The sequence below is a fragment of the Lontra canadensis genome, unplaced genomic scaffold (assembly GCF_010015895.1).
Source record: "Lontra canadensis isolate GAN:19392208 unplaced genomic scaffold, GSC_riverotter_1.0 scaffold201, whole genome shotgun sequence".
Taxonomy (NCBI): Eukaryota; Metazoa; Chordata; class Mammalia; order Carnivora; family Mustelidae; genus Lontra; species Lontra canadensis.
In genome coordinates this window covers 738,979-758,782 of record NW_022631195.1, presented here as the reverse complement: position 1 = coordinate 758,782, position 19,804 = coordinate 738,979, and the positions used below count along the sequence as shown (strand labels likewise).

The following is a 19,804-nucleotide window of genomic DNA, read 5'->3' as shown; positions in this document are numbered from 1 at the left end:
TGGTCGACCACCCAGTGAAGCCATCTGCGCCTGAAATTTTCTTTCTCGAAAGATCTTTCGACCACAATCCTTTAATAGACACTTCGCTATTCAGGTTGCCGCTTTCTTCTTGAGAGACTTTTGGTAGTCTGTGTTTTTCAAGGAATTGGTTCATTTAATCTGAAGTGTCAAAATCATTGGCATGAGGTGGTTCATAATCTTCCCCTATCCTTTAACGTCTGTAGCGTCTGTAGTAGTGTCGAGTGTGCTCCCTGATGCTGACGGCTTGTGACTTCTCACTCTTGCCGATTTGTCCATTGTGTTGATCTCACTAAAGAATCATGTTGGACTCATACATTTTCTCTATTTTCTTTTCTGATTTAATGAATGTCCACCTCGACCTTACTATTTCCTTTCTCCTGCTTATTGTGGGTTTAATGTGCTGTTTTTTTTCTAGTTTCTTTAAGGTAAAGGCTGAGATCATTGATTTGAGACCTTTTCTAATATAAGATTTTTCCTTCATCTATTCCTTGCCTCATGGGTCATGTTATGTACTTCTGCATAGGTTATAAGCCCCTTAGTAGGTTGATATTATCTTTGTTTCACTCTAAGGGCTAGAACAAAGCCTGTAGGGACAGTGATGGCTGGGAGAGCCATTGAGAGGGAACAGCACGCCCCTGAAGTCAGTGGGTAATAAGGTCCAGGAGTCGGGATTTGCCCCCAGGTGAGACCGACCAGCACTTCATAGGCTCACTGCCAGCCGAACCTTGTGTGAAAGCCCCTTGCCTGAAACTGAGGAAGACGATAGACAAGTCGGAGGAAATGCCCACCTCTCCAAGGAAACCACATGCTCGGACACGCAGTTGCTGCCCATAAGAGTTGAAAACGTCTCAACAAGAACTTCCACATACCTCTGACCCAGACACTTCAAATTCCCAAGTTACCCCAGTTATCCCAATAATGACCTTTTAGCAAAGTTTTCAGTCTCCTTCAACCGAGAGCTACACTTCAGTCTTGACTTTCGTGCCCTTGATACTTGCAGGACACCAACCAGCTCCTTTGTAACATGTTGCTCAACTTGTACTTGTCTGGTTGCCTCATGATTAGATTCAGATTGGCAGGAACACCAAGGAGGGGGGCGCCTGGGCTGCTCAGTCAGTGAAGCATCTGCCTTCAACTCCAGTCATGATCTCAGGATCCTGGGATGGAGACCCTTGGCTGCCTGGTCAGTGGGAGCCTGGTTCTCCCTCTGCCTCTGCTCCTCCCCCTGCTCCTGCTCTCTCTCAAATAAATCTTTAAAAAAAGAAAGAAATACTATGGAGATGAGGCTGAGGGCTTTTTGTTGGGTCCCATCAGTTTGTCCCCACACTGGAGATGTTTATTTTGATTACTTAAGGGGAATTGCCCAGGATTCTTCACTGTTAGGTTACTTTCTCTCTTTGTCTTTAGTAAATGTTTTATGGGGCAATACTTTGAGAATACGTAAATAGTGCATTCCTCATGCACATTTCACTCACTAGTGTTTGCTTGTTTTGTCTGTCATAGAGGAGAAAGCTTTCTCTTTACCTATTTTTGTTCACTTGTGTATGTCAGTGAAGACTCATGGACTCTCATTTCTGTTTTTAAAGTTAATTTATTGAAGTAATCTCCACACCCAGTGTGGGGCTGAACTCATGGCCCCGATATCAAGAGTCATTTGCCAGCCAGGTGCCCCTCAGGGAGTCTTATTTTATTCAAAGAAAAAGGATATTTTACTCTCATTGTTGTGATCCAAAATTTGGCCATTGGAAGAACCTTCAAGGATGATTCTGTGTATTATTTTATTTTTTAAAGATTTTATTTATTGGGACGCCTGGGTGGCTCATTTGGTTAAGCAGCTGCCTTCAGCTCAGGTCATGATCCCGGCGTCCTGGGATCGAGTCCCACATCAGGCTCCTTGCTTGGCGGGGAGCCTGCTTCTCCCTCTGCCTGCCACTCTGTCTGCCCGTGCTCGCTCTAGCTCCTCTCTCTCTGACAAATAAAGTCTTTAAAAAAAAAGATTTTATTTATTTATTTGAGAGACAGAGATAGAAGGAGCAAGGGGAGAGGCAGAGGGAGAGAGAGAAGCAGACTCCCCACTGAGCAGGGAGCCTGACGAGGGGTTCGATCCTGGCACCCCAGGATCATGACCTGAGCCAAAGGCAGACACTTAGCCATCTGAGCCACCAGATGCCCCTATTTTAATTTTCTTTTGAAAGATTTTATTTATTGGGCAAAAAAAAATTCTATAAAATTTTTTAAAAGATTATTTATTTATGTATTTATTTGAGAGAGAGAGAGAGAGAACATGAAAAAGGTCAGTGGGAGAAGAAGAGTCCCTGCCGAGCAGGGAACCTGATGTGGGACTCAAATCCTAGGATTCCAGGATCATGACCTGAGCCGAAGGCAGTCGCTTAACCAACTGAGCCACTCAGGTGCTGTAAAAAAAATTTTTTTAATGTTATTTGACAGTGAGAGAGACAGCAAGAGAGGAAACACAAGAAGAAGGAGTGGGAGGGGGGGGGAAACGGACTCCCTGCCAAGCAGGGGGCCTGATGTGGGGCCCGATTCCAGGACCTTGGGATCATGACCTGAGCTGAAGGCAGCCTGCAGCACAGACAATGGGGTAGGGAGGAGGGGAGAAAGAGGAGAGGGAGGAGAGGAAGAGAGAATCTGAAGGAGACTCTGTGCTGAGCATGGACCTCGACACCGGGCTCAGCCAAACCACTGAGACATCATGACCTCAACCAAAACCAAGAGTAGGGTGCTCAACTGACTTAACCACCCAGGAGCCCCTCCTGTGGTATTTTTTAAAAGAACTTTATTGAGGGGCACCTGGGTGGCTCAGTCAGTGAAGCGTCTGCCTTCGGCTCAGGTCATGACTCAACTCCCACATCAGCCTCTCTGCTCAGCGGGGAGCCTGCTTCTCCCTCTGCCAAATAAATAAAATTTAACAAAAAACTTTATTTGGTAATCCATATACCATCCAAATCATCCATTTAAATTCAATGTTTTTTGGTATATTACATTATTAATTTTGTAAATGGTAATAAAATGTGTATAACAAAACTGGCCGTTGAAACCATTTCTTATTATTTATTTATTTATTTATTTATTTTACAGATTTTATTTACTTATTTGACAGATCACAAGTAGGCAGAGAGGCAGGTAGAGAGAGAGGAGGAAGCAGGCCCCCTGCTGAGCAGAGAGCCCGATGCGGGGCTCGATCCCAGGACCCTGAGATCGTGACCTGAGCTGAGGGCAGAGGCTTTAACCCACTGAGCCATCCAGGAGCCCCTATTTTTATTTTTTTAAGATTTTATTTATTCGTTTGTCAGAGAGAGAGCACAAGCCGGGGGAGCAGCAGATTCCCCACCGAGCAGGGAGCCTGACGAGGGACTCGATCCCAGGACCCCAGGATCATGATCCGAGCTGAAGGCAGACACTTAACCGAATGAGCCACCGAAGCTTCCCTAAACCATTTTTTAATGTAGGCTCCACGTCCAAGATGGGGCTTGAACTCGTGACCCCAAGATCCAGAGTGGTATGCTCCAGGGACGGAGCCAGCCAAGGCGCTAAGCCATGTCGAAGTGTACGGGTAGCAGCATCAGTTACGGTCCCGGTGCAACCATCACCGCCGCCGTCAGGATGGGGAGCAAGGGCACAGCCCGAGGAGCCTCTGCGCTCGCCCCCAACCTCCAACCTTTCCCCCGGGCAATCCCCCCCTCCTTCCCTGCGACTCTGTCACTTCATGAGTGTGACAGAAATGGAATCACACGGCAGATGATCTCTGGAGGCTGTTGCCTGAGTCGGCCACTTCATTCTTGTGGCTTCCGAGTGCCCCCCGTGTGCACGTCCCCGTGAGCAGCTACTTGCCTGTTGGAGGACCTTCGTGTCATTTCCAGGATGAGGCGGGAGAACCCTGTCGTGCAGGTGTGTGTAGTGCAGGTGTGTGTACGGACGCAGATCTTCATTCCCTGGGGTCAATGCTGAGTTGGCGCAACGGGTATGTTCAGTTTTCGAGAAACTGCCGAATGGTTTTCCAGAGTGTCTGGACCATGTTCCATTCCCGCAGGCCACGTGTGGAGACCCAGTGGCTCTGAATCCCCACCAGCATTTGGCGATGTCGGTGTTTTTTTAATTTTAGGGTTAGTTTGCGTTTCTCATTAATTGGCTAGTGATTGGAGCGTCTCCTCTTTGGTGAAATGTCTGCCACTTTTCCCATTTTCTAGGGGGATTATTTGGTTTCTACAGATGTTCTTTGTGGACAGGCCACTTGTAGGCATTTTCTCCTAGTCATGGCTTGTCTTTCGGTCCTGCTAAAAGGGCCTTTCACAGAGCAGAAGTTTTAAAATTTGATGAAGTCCACCTTTCTGATTTCTTTCATGCACGCGGTCTCTGGCGTCCTGGGAATGCTTCATCAGTCACTAGTCCAGAAGAGCTTTTATATTTCCTTCTACATTTTCCCTAGTTTTACATTTAAATACACAATTCACTTTGAGGTTTGTCCCTAGTTTTATTATCTCTTTTGCCATAATTTTTTAAAAAGATTTATTTATTTGAGAGAGTAGGCACACAGGCGTGCACCCACACACGCACACACACAAGCAGGGGTGGGGAGCAAAGGGGAAGCAGGCTCGCCGCTGAGCAGAGAGCCCAATGCAGGGACTAGATCCCAGGACCCTGGGACCATGACCCGAATGGAGGCAGACGCTTAACCGACGGAGCCACCCAGGCGCCCCTTGACATAATTTTTTTTTTAATCTACATATATGTCTATCTTTCCCTTCTGAGTATTCTAAATGAATGTTTTTCTAAATTACCTTCTGATATATTTATGGTTTTGGTTTCTACACTGCGACCTTTGAATCCTCTGAACGTTACTTTTGTAAATGATGTAAGAAAGGGATCTGGGGACACCTGTGCAGCTTAATGACTGAGCCACCCAGGTGTCCCAAGTTAGTGGGGTTTTTTGACTTGTTTAAATTTGCCCCACTTTCTCATGTTGGTATTTTTAAAAAAGATTTTTTTTTTTTTTTTTTTACAGAGAGAGATCACAAATAGGCAGAGAGGCAGGCAGAGAGAGAGAGGGGGAAGCAGGCTCCCTGCTGAGCAGAGAGCCCGATGCGGGGCTCGATCCCAGGACCCTGAGATCATGACCTGAGCCAAAGGTAGAGGCTTTAACCCACTGAGCCCCCATGGTGCCCCTGACGTTGGTATTTTTTAATACATTTTTATCTATTCCTAATTTGCTTCTGTTAGTTTAAGCTCTACCCAACATGGGGCTTGAACTCATGACCTTGAGATCAAGATTTGCACACGCCACCACTGAGCCAGGCAGGTGCTTCTCATGTTGGTATATTTAAAGGAATTTATTGCCTTTGTAATTTAAAGGAAATACCCATCGAAGCGGACACTATGGGCAGATGTGGGTCCTTTTGTACAAACGTCACCTCTTCAGTTCTCCAGACCTCACAGTTGGTGCCCTACTCGGCCTAGGACAGGGCCCCTCTCTCGGCAGTCCCCTCACAAAAGTCCCAGCACAGTTTGGGAGTTGTGCGGAAAGTATGGGAGACAAAGTCTATCCAGAACGCCATGGAGAAAAAACTTCTAAAGTCGGAGGCTGAAAACAGTCAGAGGGAAGAAACCGCTGTTTGACCAGCCAAAAGGTGCTTTGCTTAGGTGTGAAACCTAGGACAGCCCCTCACAAAGGCAGACCCAGGGGCACTGGGTGGCCTGGTCAGTCAGGCACCCAACTCTGCTAGCGCTGTGTTCGAAGCGTCATGAGATCGAACCCCATGCCGGGCTCTGGGCTCGGGGCAGAGTCTGCTTCAGATTCTCTCTCTCTCCCTCTGTCCCTCCCACTTGTGCTCTCTCTCTAGTAAATAGATAAATCTTTAAAAAAGTAAAGGCAGACCTTGTAGCAAGTGCACACATGGGCTGTGTGTCCCATGAGCTGTGGGACCAGTGCCCGGGGAGGTTTGGAAGCTCAGAAGGAAGCCAAGGCCCCGAGGCCCTGCACTTTGCGTACAAGTTCGGTTTCGTGGCAATTTTGAGGTAGGAGGGTCCAAACGATGCTGCCCCTTTATTGCTTCTATTTTTTTTTTAAGACTTTATTTGACAGAGAGAGACACAGCAAGAGGGAACACAAGCAGGGGGAGTGGGAGAGGGAGAAGCAGGCTTCCCACAGAGCAGGGAGCCCAACACAGGGCCTGATCCCAGGACCTTGGGACCATGATCTGAGCCGAAGGCAGATGCTCAAAGACTGAGCCCCCCGGGCGTCCCTCCTTTGTTGCTTCTTAACTAAAGCACATGGGACCCATCATTGCTCCCTTCCAGCCCAAGGGTAGCAAAGCACCAACAGACCTAGTTTGAAATCTGCAGCGAAGGACTGCAGGCCCCCTACCCCTCCATGCACACACACGTGTGGCCAACTAGACCCTCCCATTCCCTCCATGCCTGGCCACTCACTGGCTGGTGAGTCCCCACTCCCCTCCTGACCCCAGTGATTTACTGATAAACATAGGCTGAGTCCCTAAGCCGGGAGCAAGACCCAGCCGGGATGTGCCCACATGCTGGGTCTCGCTCCCAGCTCCCACCCCACCGGGAATGCTGCCCCACTGGGGCTGGCTACGCCAGACTCCACCACGGCCCCAGCCCCTGGCCTGCCGCCGGCAGCTTCGTCACACCATGGAGACCACCCTGCTCACACATGCAGCCCCCAAAGATGAGGGCGGCACCCCTTTCTCTGGCGACAACCTCTGGACTTTATTTCCAGGGGAGAGCAACTGGCTGGAGGGCCACATCTTGGCTCCGTGCGGGAGGGAAGAGCTTGGGCCCGCAGCCTGGTCAGCTGTAGCTGTCGGGGTCCGTATCTTCTGGCAGGAAGTAGCGCTGCAAGGCCGGCTGGAGGAGCAGTGGGGGTAGCGGCCGGGTGGGCCTGGGCCAGTCTGGGGGGAAAGGCCGGACTTCTGCCCTGGGCAGGGGCAGCTTCAGCATCCGGATGGAGCCGCTGACGGTACGGCTCACCCAGAGCCGGGACCGCTTCCAGCCTGCAGGCCAGCAGGACAGTAAGGTCTCCGGATGGGGCCGACGGCCACTGGGACCCCGGCTAGGGTGGAGGGAGACGTCGGGGTCCAATCCTACCCCTGTCCCCACTCACCCCTCAGTTTCATTGGAGACTTCTGGACCTTGGCCTCCTGAAGCCGGAGAATGGGATAGTGCCTGGAGGGGTAAGGAGGGAGGTTTGGCCCAGCTGGCCCCTCAGCAGCCCCCCTACCCCGCAGGCCCTGTCCCAGCCTGGGGGCCCCCTCACCAGCGTTCCCGGGGCTGTGGCAGTACTGTGTTGTATTCTGGGGGACACGGGCTCGGGTGCGGTCTCTCAAGCTGCTCCTGTGGGAGACCCTGCAGCTGAGCCCGTGCCTGCAGCTGCTTGCAGAAGAAGTTGAGCGCGTCGATGGTCCCCAGGTCCAGCATCTGTGACCGGGACCAGTCTGTCTGCTCCAGTGGTGGCAGCTCTTCTGGCAGCACGTCGGGTGCTGAGGAGCCCGCACAGATCTCGGGGGGCCAGAAGTGGGACAGCGCCTCCGAGAGCCCGCGTTTGGTCCGCCCCAGGCACCTTGGTGAAGGCATCAGCTTGGCTCGGGACTGGAGGACAGCCGAGTTCAGCTCCTGGGGTGAGACCACCAGAGAGGACACCCAGGAACGGACCGGGGCTGTCCCCGAGACGGGAGCTGACCCAGCGAGCACCGAGATCCGTGCCAGGGCCTCCTTGGGAGGAGGCAGAAACACCGCAGTCTGGGACACCTTTGGCAGCATCTCTGACAAACTGGCCACGGAAGGCTGCAAGCGTTGCATCTGTGGGGGAAAGAACCGGTTGCCCCCCCCAGCCCAAGGCAGAGGCTGCCCCTCCCCCAGCAGAGAGGCCTCAAGCTGGAGACCTGGCAGCAGACTCTTTCCTGGGGGGGAGCAGGAAGAGCCCCAGAAATGGGGGGGTGGGAACAGGAGAGGACCCATGAGGCACAGACACAGAGCAAGGCAGAGAGCTGGCCAGCCTCACCTGGATCCCCTGCCCCTCCCCCTCAAAGACCTGGGGAAAGCCGGTGGAGGCGGGCGGGGGGCGGGGAGCACGGCAAGAGAGGAGACTCGCCAGCCAGTAGCCCCACCCCTGCCTGTCAGCACCTGCAGCCTTTGGATCATCTCCTCCAGCTTGTGGCAGCAGCGTTTGCGCAGGGCAGCCTTGGAGTCCGCGTCGGGGCCCTGCACCCAGGTCATCATCTCCTTGAACAGGAAGCCCTGTGGGTCTTGAAGGCCTAGCCCGTCCAGCAGCTTCCTGAGCTCGGGCCTGGGACAGGTGTGAGCCGCTGACTCTGAGGCCTTCCCCCGTGCACGGGGAGCTGGAGCAGGGAGCAGGACTCACCGGCAGGAGGCTGGCGAGTAGAGGAAGTAGGACAGGAGCTCCAGCACCACCTCGCGCGACTCCAGGGAGCAGGCCAGCAGCAGCTGCAGCGCCAGCATCACGAACTCCTTCTGCGTCTGGTCCTGCGCGCACCGGGCGGAGGGCGTCGGGCCAGGAGGGCCGGGCGGGCCGGTGGGGCGGGGCAGGGGCGGGGCTGTGGCGCACCTCGAGGCTGGGGGGCTGGTCCAGGTTGAGCAGGCCCACCAGGAGGCCCTGCAGCCAGTTACGGAGGTCTCTGCTCAGGTCGGGCAGCAGCCTCAGCAGCGCCCTCAAGACGTGCACGCGGTCCGTCCAAGAGGCCTCGAACAGCGCGTCCATGAACATTGAGGCCAGGCCATCCGCCGTGCCCACCTCGGGGTAGGCCTGCGGGTGCCGTGAGCTGAGCCCCTGCCCCCTCCCGCTCGCCCGGGCTTCCCCGGTGCCCCAGACCCCCGAACCTCCAAGGTGAAGATGGGGAAGAGCTCTTTGAACCAGTTCTGGCGGGCGAAGAAATGCAGGAGCCTGGGCAGATACCCGGAGCGCTCTTCCCGGAGCGCGTGCCCATAGGAGTGCAAGGGCTGGCGAAGGCCAGTCTCCGACCCGGCCGCCGTGCGAGAGTGCGTGCGCTTCGGGGTGAAGTACTCGGAGCTCTGTGGGGGCGGGGGCGGCAGCGCCTGCAGGCCCCTCCTCTCCAACCGCGCCGCGCCGCCCTCTGGGGGCCCTCTGGGGGCCCTCTGCAGCCCAGTCCCCAGCCAGGCGCCTACCTGAGCCTCCGTCTCCTCGGACTCAGAGAGCTCCCCGTGTGGGCTCAGGGAGTCTGAGAACCTGTCCAGGGAGCGCCCCTCCTGCTCCTCTTCCCCCAGCCACTGGGTGAGGTCCTGCTGCCCCTTGGCACTGGGCCGACTGATGCGCCACAGCTGCCATAGGTCATCCTGGTGCCTTCCTGGCTGCAGAGGAGAGAGAACAGGTGGCCGCTGGCACGCTGTGGGGTGGGACCTCAGGCCCTTTCCTGCAGAGCCCAGTAGGACCCCCCAGCCCCCCTTGCCTTGGGCCTGCGGTGGCCGGTGAGCTGGGCGAAGGCGCCGGGGCTGCTGACCTCCTGCCGAAGCCATAGCTGGCACAGCACAACCGAGTTGGGCACACTGCCGGGGAAGCCGATGGGCCGCCGCAAGTCCTGGGGCAGCACACAGCAGGGGGCTGAGAACCTGAAGGCCGCCCCACCCCGGGGGTGGTGGAGGCTGCTTGGCAAGTACCCCGAGCGCCAGCCCCGCTCCACCTGCTGGGGCGCACACCCCATCTGTGCCAACTTGCGTGAAACCACCAAGCATTAGAGACTGCTCGGAACTAAAACCTCATCCTGGTTTTGAAAGAGGAATTATAAGGAACTGGGCCAAGATTGAAGACAGGATGCGGCCCCTGCCTTCTTGACGAAAAGAAGCGGACCCTCGGCAGGGCCCCTGCTGGGCTCCGTGGGTGGGGCGCGTGGCCTGTGGTCTCAGGGTTGTGGGTTCGAGCCCCACGCTGGGTGTTCAGATTGCTTAAAAGCAAAATCCTAAAGAAAAGTGGGCGCTCCTCAAAAGCTCTTTTCCCACAACCGAAGCACAGCACTCAGAAAACCGGTGCGGCGCGCCACGGGATTGCATCCCCCGGAACTTGTGTGAGTTTCCTAGGGCTCCTCCAAGTCGCTCAGACCGGCCCCTGGCTCTGCTCCTCAGCAGGACATGATCAGCGTTGCTCCCGAATCTGTGCTCCCTGAGTCGCAATTCTAAGACCCATGGTAAGTGCTTTTGTTTTACCTCAGTCCTGCCTCAGTCGACACCCAAGACACACAGACGGGAAAAAAGACCCTTTAGCAATCAGGTGGAAGGGCGGTCAGTGAGACTTCAGCTGTGATGACTGAGGAGGAAGTCTGGGCAGCTGCTGGCCTCTGGGGAACCCTAACACCCCTTCACACTCCACACAGGACTGGGACCCCAGCCCTGGAACAGGGATGTCTAGAAGAGGCATTGGGGGCGACGCCTGGGTGGCTCAGTGGGTTAAAGCCTCTGCCTTCGGCTCAGGTCATGATCTCAGGGTCCTGGGATCGAGCCCCACATCAGGCTCTCTGCTCAGCGGGGAGCCTGCTTCCCCACCCCCCCGCCTGCCTCTCTGCCTACTTGTGATCTCCGTCTGTCAAATAAATAAATAAAATTAAAAAAAAAAAAAGGAAGCATGGGGGTTGGTGGTAGGAACTTGGAGGGGGTGTTGAGAGTTTGGGTAGATAGTTTCAGCTATGGGAAGCATTGGCACCTGCCAGGGCAGCTGGCAGTGCCAGAATGTGCTTGGAGAGGCCTGTCTGGGTGTCTGGGTGGGAGAGGTTGGGAAGGTGGTAGATGGCATGGGGTCAGCTCCCACTGACATCACTCCTCTAAAGGGAGAAGACTCTGGTCCATCCAGGCCCCAGCCGGCACTCTAACCGGGGAGGAGGTGTGCGGGCACACTCGACTGGCAGAGGCTCCAGCTTGGCCTGGCGCCTTTTCTGGGAATCTCTGGCCCTCCGGCAGCCGGTCCCCAGAGAAGAAGAGCATCGCCCAAACTGGGCTGGCCAGGAGGTGAGTGGAGGGCTGCAGGCGGGCACGGCTCTCAGGTCAGATCCGAGCACAAGATTTGCAGCAGAGGGAAGATGGGTGGCCTCAGAAGGTCACCCCCTGGACGGAGGTGTGAGTTTCCTAGGAAGAGCGTCTGGGAAGAACAAGGGCTCTCACCTTGTAGGGCCGAATGGTGGCAGGAAAGAAGCCTCGGAGGTTGGAAAGAGGCTCGTTGGGCTGCCTCTTCTTCAAGAGGGGGACCTGGGGACAGGAGAAGGGCTCAGAGCCAAGCATGGACCCTCAGTGCCCCTGTGGCCCCGCTCTTGAGGAGCTCGGCCCCCCTTACCCTGTGCTGTAGGTGGAGGGACAGTGAGTCAGGGACTACAGGCTTCTTCCCTCGGAGTTGTTTCCACTGTAGCTGCAGGTCCAGACTGAGGCCCAGGTAACTGCTTAGTGAGGAGCGGGCCAGCAGCTGGGGCGACAGAGATGTTGTCAGAGGGTGGCAGCAGGGTCATGGGGTCAAGGCAGAGGTGGGAGGGATGGGAGGCCTTACCTGGGATGCCCTGCTGTGCACGCCCCGACGTGTGGCTGGGATAGGTAAGGGGACTCGAGGAGGATGGGCAAAGCGCCAGCCCATGGCTCCCGGCTCCTGTTGGGCGAGGGCTGCGGGTGCCATCGGGCCTTCAGTGCAGACCCTGGGCTGCCAAAGACCGCTGGCAACTCTGCGTACAGTGCACATGTCCCAGGTCTCTCTCTCCACGGTGAGGGTCGTGGTGCTCCACTGCTGGAACTCTCTTCCAGAAGGCATGTCCTGGGAGGGATGCAGGGGAGATGGGCGGTGTCAGAGCCCCTGGGTGAAGGGAGGGGCTGGAGTCAAGGCTGAGCCCAAAGGAGGCCCCACACCCACCAGCAAGCCCCGGCCATAGATCAGGTGCAAGTAGTTGTCAAATGCCTCCTGCCGCTGTTGCCAGGAGGGTGGGGGTGGGGCTGTGGGAACCACCAGCCCCAGCCTCAGCTGCTGCAGGTCTCTGTCCCGGGCAGCTAGGGCTTCCAAGTCCTGCGGGAGGGGGTGGGGGTCAGCTCATTCCTTTGGTCTTGTTATCTGCTTCCCAGACAACCCCAGGGACCCCGGGGTATACCCCAAGGACTGAATGGGAGTGGCCTGGGCCCTGGCCAGGTGCGTGGTTGGGGTGGTGAGGGGCAGGGCCCGGTCCCCGTCCCACCTCCTCCAACACTGGCTGCGGAGGTGTCGCTGTCTGGCGATGGATGGAAGCTGAGTCTGGGCTGCAGACAAGGATGGGCACAGGTGCGACACTGGGTATCTTCACCAGGTGGGTCGGGGGGATGCTGGGACAAGGACTGGGCTGGGGTTGGCCAGGCCTCTGGCAGGAGGACAGCTGTCAGGGCTGGGTTTGGCTCACGGAGGGCGGGGAATGGGGGCTAAGTGGCCCCAGCGCTCTGCGGCATTGTGCTGAGGTCACACAGCCAGGCCCTGACTCAGGGGAGGTGGGCGGGGGCCTCCCAACAGCTCAGCTGGGCCTGCCGCAGACCTAAGACCAGGCGTCCCCTGGAGGTTGGCGAGCCTCTGCAGCTGGGCGGGGGTCAGAGACTCCTGGCTGGTCAGCGGCAGTGGAGGGTCAGGCACCACATCAGGGACCTTCTGGCACAGGCTCTGAGCAGGAGAAAGGAACCTAGAGCGCTGGCCTGGGGCAGGGGGCTTGTCTGCCCACAGCGGCCCCACCCTGCCCATCCCGTGCTCGCCGTGTACCTTAACCAGGTACGATGTGGGCAGGTAAAGCCTGTGAGACACCAGGCAGAGACAGGAGCCCAGAGCCAACACCAGGTCCCCGCTATCACTGCTGAAGGTCAGGCCCTGAGGGGGGCCATTCAGCTGCAGGAGCCTGGAGGGGTGTCGAGGGACAGGGTCCAGCCCTGCTCCACAAGGTCAGAAGCTGAAACCCTGGCAGGGGCAAAGCCCTGTTCCTTGTCCAGCCTCCAGGCTCTGGTGAGGGGAGAGGGAGGAGAGCCCAGCTGGCCACCCACGGGCTCCCAAGCCCTCTCTCCCTCCCTTCCACCTCCCAGCCACAGCCCACCGCAGCAGGCGGTTCTCTGCGGTCCAGATGCGCACGGAGCAGTCCAGGCTGGAGCAGGCGTACAGCTGGAGCGAGGGACAGCAGCACAGGCCTGAGGGACCGGGGCGCGGGTGAGGGACCAGGGCCCGCCAGCCCCTCGGGCTTTACTCCTGCCCTGCCGGCTCACCAGTGATGTGGTCCGTGGGGTCATCCTGGGGCCGGTGATCAGAGCGGGGCCTGTCGCCCAGGCCAAACTGCACCAAGCCATAGGTGGCGCTGTCGGGGTCCTCAAAGGCCACTGTGATGCGCCGGCCAAGCGCGCAGAGCCCCACGGCGGGGTGGCAGCAGGAGAAGGTGCGCAGCAGGCTCAGGCTCTCCTCCGCGTAGGGGTAGACGCGCCACATCTTCACGGTCAGATCTCCGCCTGCGGGCGGGGGTGGGGCGGGAGCCGGGGCTGGACCTTTGCGGGGCGGGGCGGGGACCCCCAGGCGGGCTCTGTGGGGAGGGGAGATATGGACCGGAGGACACGACGCTGTTCCAGGTAGACGCGATGGCGGTGACAGGGCCCGGGCTGTGCGCCTCGGTCTGGAAGACGGTCTTCGAGCGGCGCCACTCCAGGACGGACAGGGTGCCATCCGTGTGCCCCAGCACGGGCAGGTACCTGTGCAGGACATCCCCCGTCTGCTCCGGCGCCGCCGCCCCGCCCCGCCCCGCCCCGCCGCAGCGCGCGCGCCCGGGCACCCACCGGTTCTTGTCCTTCCAGGCCCGCGGCGCGTGGCGGCGGCCCGGCTCCCCCGCACGCCGGCACACGGCCTGCCAGCTGGCCCGCGCGCCGCCGGGGTCGGTGAGGTGGCTGTAGAGGTGCAGGCAGCAGGGCCTGCGCGCGGGGGCGGCGGGCGGGCACACGCGCCACAGCACGCGCATGGGGCAGCGCGCCGCGTCTGCGCACACCAGGTGGCCAGCGCGCGTCAGCAGCCACAGTGCCTCGCGCGGGAGGCAGTAGAGCACGGAGGCCGCGCGGTCGTCGGGCTCCAGCAGCAGCGCGCTCACCGTGCGCCCGGTCGCCGCCGCCACCAGGTAGACCGAGCCGTCGGCGCAGGCGCACACGAGGCGCGCCGGCAGGAGCGGGTGCGCGGACGCGGGCAGCGCGGGCACCAGCTGCAGGTGAAGCACCGGCGCGGACAGCTGCGCCAACGGCGAGTAGAGCTCGCGGAGGCGCCACAGGTCCACGCCGCTGGTGCTCAGGGAGAGCACCGGCCAGCCGGGGCCAGCGGGCGCCAGCAGGCGGGTCACGAGCCCACACGCAGCGCCCCGGCCCCGGCAGCTCAGCGCCACCTCGCCCACCTGTGCCGCCGTCTGCAGGTCCCATGTGCGCAGCGTCCCATCCCGCGATGCCGACAGCACCCGGGACGTGTTCGGGAGTACCGCCAGAGCGGTCACTGGGCCTGTAGGAGGGGCACGGGTCACTTGAGCGCATGGTCAGCCCGGGACGCGGCCAGCGTGGGGACACTTGGCTGGGGCTGGCAGGGCTTCCGGACAGCCCTGAGCTCCTTCCCGCCGGCCGCGCACAGCATGGAGAGAGAAGGAGCCTCAAGGCCGCCACAGCACGGCTCACCTGTGTGGCCCATGAACACCATCCGGATCTGCCAGTCAGCCTCCCACACCTTCACCGTGCTGTCTCGAGAGGCTGTCACCAGTGCTCCCACCTCTAGGCAGTAGGCCACGTCCCAGATGGTGCTGAAGGGGAAGAGGAGGCCCTGGCCCGCTCAGCACTTCCTGACATGGGAGCTGCTGTGCCCCTGCCATGACCCGCTTGCCCTCCCGGACTTGCCTCTCCCTGCCACCCACCCTTTCTCCCTGTCCCAGGTGCCCCTCACGTTTTGTGCAGGTCCTGGCGCACGTCTACCAGAGCCCAGGTTTGCAGATCGAAGGTGAGCACGGCTGAGCCATAGGCCGCGAAGCAGCATGGGACTTGGTGGGAATGTGGGGGCCCCAGAACCAAACGGGTGAGTGTACCTGCAGGACTTGGTGGCAGCTGCAGAGGTGACCCACGTGGCACCAGGCGGCGACCCCCTGAACGGAACTCCCAGAGCACCAGGCTGCCACCTGCCTCTGCCACTAGCAACAGCCCCAGGCTGGGCACTGGCAGACAGCAGATGGGCTCGTGGCCCGGCACCCTGCCCACCCCTGGCTCACTCAGCCACAGCAGGCTGAGGTCAGGCCTTAGGATGGCCAGCCCCTCGGGGCCCCAACCCACAAAGCGGCTCATGGTGTCCAGTGGACCCTGCATTGCCACCAGCCCCGTGAGCATGGCTGGGGCCCGTAGCTTCTTGTCAGCCCAGCCGTCCTCTCTGTGCACATGCAGGTGGCCTGCACCATCCAGCACCACGAAGCGTCTGCCCACGGGGTCCTGTGCCACCGAGCACAGCCCAGCTGCCACTTTCAGATGGCGCAACGGCTCCAGTCCATGGGTCAAACGTGCCACACACAGCTCACTTCTCTTCTCCTGTGGGCCAGGACGGCAGGCCTGTGGTCAGCTGAGAGGTGGGGGCGGGTGGCTGGAGCGTAGTGCGCCTGCCTTGGGGAGCCAAGGGGATCTGGGCTGAGGGCATACTAGGGACATCTGGGCGAAGAGATGGACCAGGAAAGAGGCCTCGAGGCAGGGCCCACAGGCAAGCCCCACCTTTTCCACGAAGTCATGGAGGCCCCCACGGAGAAGCAGCCACAACTGGCGGGCACGAGCACGTGGGGTCTGGTTCTGCCACCACGAGCTGCCGGTAAAAAGCCGTGGGACGGGCTCCATAAACAGCTCTGCGGGTTAGCAGTGGAAGCGCGGTCACCCTGTGCTCCTGCAGCCCTGACTCTGGAGGCTGCAGCCAGCGCGGGGACCACGGACAGCCCGGGTAGTGTGGCGTCGCCGCAGACGAACTCCCGCCCCAGCAAGGCAGGCCTGCTGTGGTGCGGGCATAGGGGGCGGGGAGGGGGCAGGGGGGCCGGGAAAGGCCACCTCACCATTCTTTTCCTTGAGCAGCCCTGGGTCTGGGATGTCGTAGGGGTCGGCATCGTACAGGTCCGGGTCCAGCAGCAGGCTGTCGCCTTCTACTGAATGGGTGTTGCCCGCCTCTGACACCCCCGTCTCCATTCCAGCGGCAGCAGGTCCCGGCGGCTCAACGGCCCCTAAGACCGTTGCTAGGCTACCAGACGCCCCGACCCCGCCTTCGACGCAGACCCCACCCCCAACACGGCACAGAGGTTAGGTCCCCACTAAGTCACAAATTTTTATTGGAAACAAACAGCTGCAGCAAAGTGACAGTCAGTGCACGCTGCCCAACGGGCGAGGTGGCGGGGGAAGGGAGGGTGGGTACCGGTGGGCGCCAGGGGCTGGCCAAGCCCAGGGTGGTGACCGCTGGGGCCTGCTGACTGGATCTCAGGCCCTTGGGCTGGAGTGTGCAGGCCCATGCCTGATCCAGCACAAAATACAAAAATAAACTCTGTAGTCCAGCTGTCCCTGCCTGTGTCAGTTCCCGGGGGGCAGGGCAGCGGCTCTTCCCACCAGGCCCTGCCGCTGTCCAGGTCAACCACAACACAGGCAGCGGGAGCCTGTTGGGGGGGGGGGCGGGGTAGACATCTGTGGGCGGAGCCAAAGGGCTGGGTGGGCGTTGCCTGGGGCGGCGCCGGAGCCGTGGCAGAGCCAGGGGCTGACCACCAGCTGGGGAGGCCCTTGGGGCCTTCGAGTGGGCAGTTCCCGGCACTGGTTGAAGCTGAATGAAGCTGGGCCTCTGCTCCTCGTCCTCACATACAGATCACCGGGACCCTGGCAGAAGGTGGCACAAAAGGACCTCAGAGGAGCCAACACCCAGGGGGTGAGGCAGAGGCGTGCCCACTCTGTCCTGGCCAGCCCCGGCTTCAGCAGCCGCCACACACCTGTCCTCCTCCATGGCGCTCGTCTCCTCCGGCCCGCCCTCACCGCCTCCGCCGCTCTCCTCCTCCTCCTCCTCCTCCTCCTCGTCTCCCAGCTCCATGTCCAGCTCATTGCCTGCCTCCGAGGGGGTGTAGGTGGATCCGCTGGGGGAGGTGCGGGGACTGGTCTTAGGACCGCCTGCCCCGGCCTGCTGCCGAGCTCAGGGAGGGTGTCCGGGAAGAACAAAGTCAGGAGTGGGGTGGTCAGGGCTGGGGAAGCAGTGTCCGGGCCAGACAGGAGCCCGGGGAGGCGGCGGACAGGGGCCAACCTGATGGAGCGGCAGCTGAAGAAAACAATCCTCTTCAGCCGCTTGTTGTAGAAGAAGTAGTTGAAGGACCAGAGGCTGCCGTCCTCCCCAAAGGGGTCTGAGTCCAAGTCTGGGTTGTAGCTGCGGAGTGCAGGGCAAGAGGCGGTGAGAAGGCCGGGGGCACGCACACCCCCGGCCCGCCTGCAGGGACGCCAGCCCACCTGTAGATGTCACACTCGGCCAGGCAGATCTCCTCATCCACCGCGTCCCACAGCTGTGGCTTCAGGGCCTTGAAGTCCTCCCGCACGGCCGAGAACAGGCTGCAGTTCACGGCGTTCACCACCTAGGACGGTCACAGTCGGGACTGACTCAGGGTGCGGGACCGAGGGCACGCGCCGGCCGAGCCCAGGGGCCCCTGCAGGTAGGAAGCACAGTAAGCAGAGCTGGGGGGAGGGGCTGTGAGCCCCTCCCCCCGAGCCTGAGCCTCACCCAGCTGAGGCTGGGTTCCCTGCTGAACTCATGGCTCCGGGCGGTGCTGAAGTCATAGTCAGGCCGGAAGGACTCGTTGAGCGTGGCGATCAGGTAGAAGAGGGTCTTGCGGCTGCACGTGTCGCTTAGCGGGCCCTCGTCCTCGCCACCTTGGCTCTTGCTCAGTCTGCACGGAGAAACACATCAGCCCAGCACGGCCCGCCCCCCACAGCCCACAGTGGGCAGACTCTGCTCCGGCTCACCTGCTGGGGCTGAGGCCCGAGGTCTGGGGTGGGGACAGCGCCTCTAGCACGTGGGGCTGGCCCTCTTGGCAGAACTGCTTAAACATGTGCTTGTCGTCGCCTGCCATCTTACACGAATAGCTCTCGATCCTACAAAGGGCGAGGGGGACCATGGAGCATGCCACCCGGCAGGTTCAAGTCTGGGCCAGGATGTCGTGACCTCTGAGGCCCCACGGAGCCCAGGCCTCACCTGCCGATGATGTGGGCATCTCCAGTCTCCACTGTCAGCTGTGAGTTGATGGCCTCGAAGCTCGAGTTCTCCAACAGCTTCATGTCCTTGGGGAAGGGGTCCTGCGGTCGGAGGGGCTAGTGTTGCCTGAGGATGGGAGACAGTTCCTGAGTATCTTGGCCCTGGGGCTGAGCGTCTGGCCTCCCTAGCCAGTAAGTGGAGCCGTTAGTGACACGCTGGGTCCCTCCTGCGCTCACTCCTGAGCCCTCAGCACTGGCAGGAGAGAGAAACTGGATCCTGTTACCCGAGAGTGGCGGGCCCAGGCTCCAGCTCAGCCAACCCACTTTTCCCCGCCCCGATACCGGGGGCGTACCAGGGCTCCTGCTCACGCCAGGGCTCGCTAGCTCATCTCCCTGGACTCCCCGGAAGGCACGGGACTCCTGCAGGACCTCGGGCTAAGCGCCTCAGTTACGGCCAGGACCTGCACCGGGTCGCGATCCAGCACACCGGGGGCTGGGGGCCTGCGGTCACCGGGACGCAGCGCTCTTCCCTGTGCAACGGGGCCTCTAGCGAGGTGGAAAGGAAACCCGAAGGCCTTCCTGCTCCTCTCCGCAAGGGCGCCTAGTTCTTCGGACACCAAGGAACAGAGGCGGGCACCACGACCCCCGAGGGGCCTGTTGGCCGGCAGCTAGGGCGCTCCAGCGTCAGCCTGGCTGCACCCGCCGGGGCGAAGGAAAACCCCAAGCCAGCCGCGAGGAACTACAAATCCCAGGGTGCCGTGCATCCCGGGACGCGCACGCGCGCCAGCGCGAAGTCCGCTGGGGGCTGGAGTTCCGGAGGCCCCTGCTCGGCGCCCCGCACAGGGCGGACACCTACCTGCTTGCGCAGCGCTCGGTGTGGCCGGGTCGGGGCGGGCCGGTGGACGTCGGCGCGGGAAAGAAGGCGGTGGGGCTCCGGGCAGCGCGAGCTCCTCAGGACCGAAGGGCGGCGGCGCGGCCTCCGTTCGGGCCGCACTGTATCCGGGGAAAGAGGCTCTGCGGCGACGTCCCGTTACTCCCGGCCCTGCCGGCCCTGCCGGGCTGCCACCGCGACATAGCCTCGCCCCTGCACGGCGACCGACTCCCGCGACCGACCTGCCCGCCGACCGCCACACAAGGCCCGAGAGCGCAAAGGAGCGAGCGAGCGACCTCTGCCTCCCCGGGCCGGACAACAACAAGCGTCTGCAAGGCCCCGCCCCCGCCCCTGAATGGCCCGCTCCAGCCGCCGGGATCGAGAGCTCGGATAACCGTTGGGGGCGCCTCCCGCCAGTCACTCCTAGCGTCCACCTCTACTGGCTGAGGTGCCTGTCCGTCATTCTTTCAGGCCGTGAGGACCCGCCTCCTTCCCTGGTGCTCATTGGTTGCGGCCCTCGCTTGTCCCGCCCCTGGTGTCAGCCCGCGTTCCCCGGAGTGGTTGGCGGACCCACGCAGGGTGGGTGGGCCGGGCAGCCCAGAGGCAGCGGAGGGCGGGCCGGAAGGAGCTGGGAACGGCGTTCAGCTCCCGCCCGGCGCGGCCGGGGGGACCCGGACCGTCGGGACCCGGACC

At 60.4% G+C, this 19,804-nt stretch overlaps 2 protein-coding genes across 4 annotated transcripts; both read right to left on the bottom strand.

The window, feature by feature from the left end:
- Positions 1-6,744: 6,744 nt before the first annotated feature.
- Positions 6,745-16,015, bottom strand: WDR97 (WD repeat domain 97). The gene is made up of 23 exons (XM_032848389.1): positions 15,757-16,015; positions 14,951-15,579; positions 14,689-14,810; positions 13,819-14,518; positions 13,592-13,734; positions 13,261-13,497; positions 13,095-13,185; positions 12,770-12,902; positions 12,552-12,673; positions 12,225-12,285; positions 11,909-12,058; positions 11,555-11,812; positions 11,348-11,473; positions 11,179-11,262; positions 9,480-9,608; positions 9,199-9,381; positions 8,893-9,084; positions 8,621-8,818; positions 8,417-8,538; positions 8,179-8,341; positions 7,313-7,854; positions 7,160-7,221; positions 6,745-7,049 (listed from the first exon to the last, which is right to left on the bottom strand). Exons 1-23 carry the CDS (start codon positions 15,874-15,876, stop codon positions 6,847-6,849), a joined length of 4,770 nt encoding a protein of 1,589 aa, XP_032704280.1. The 5' UTR covers positions 15,877-16,015; the 3' UTR covers positions 6,745-6,846.
- Positions 16,016-16,338: 323 nt separating this feature from the next.
- MAF1 (MAF1 homolog, negative regulator of RNA polymerase III) lies at positions 16,339-19,457 on the bottom strand. 3 transcript variants are annotated; one of them, XM_032848394.1, is made up of 8 exons: positions 19,097-19,457; positions 18,242-18,342; positions 18,013-18,141; positions 17,771-17,936; positions 17,503-17,624; positions 17,303-17,422; positions 16,998-17,185; positions 16,339-16,887 (listed from the first exon to the last, which is right to left on the bottom strand). In XM_032848394.1, exons 2-8 carry the CDS (start codon positions 18,322-18,324, stop codon positions 16,877-16,879), a joined length of 819 nt encoding a protein of 272 aa, XP_032704285.1. In that variant the 5' UTR covers positions 18,325-18,342; positions 19,097-19,457; the 3' UTR covers positions 16,339-16,876. The 3 variants fall into 3 exon arrangements, with proteins under 3 accessions (XP_032704285.1, XP_032704284.1, XP_032704286.1); XM_032848393.1 differs by having other exon boundaries at positions 18,242-18,367; positions 19,097-19,456; XM_032848395.1 differs by having other exon boundaries at positions 16,998-17,138; positions 18,242-18,367; positions 19,097-19,455.
- Between the last annotated feature and the right edge of the window lie 347 nt (positions 19,458-19,804).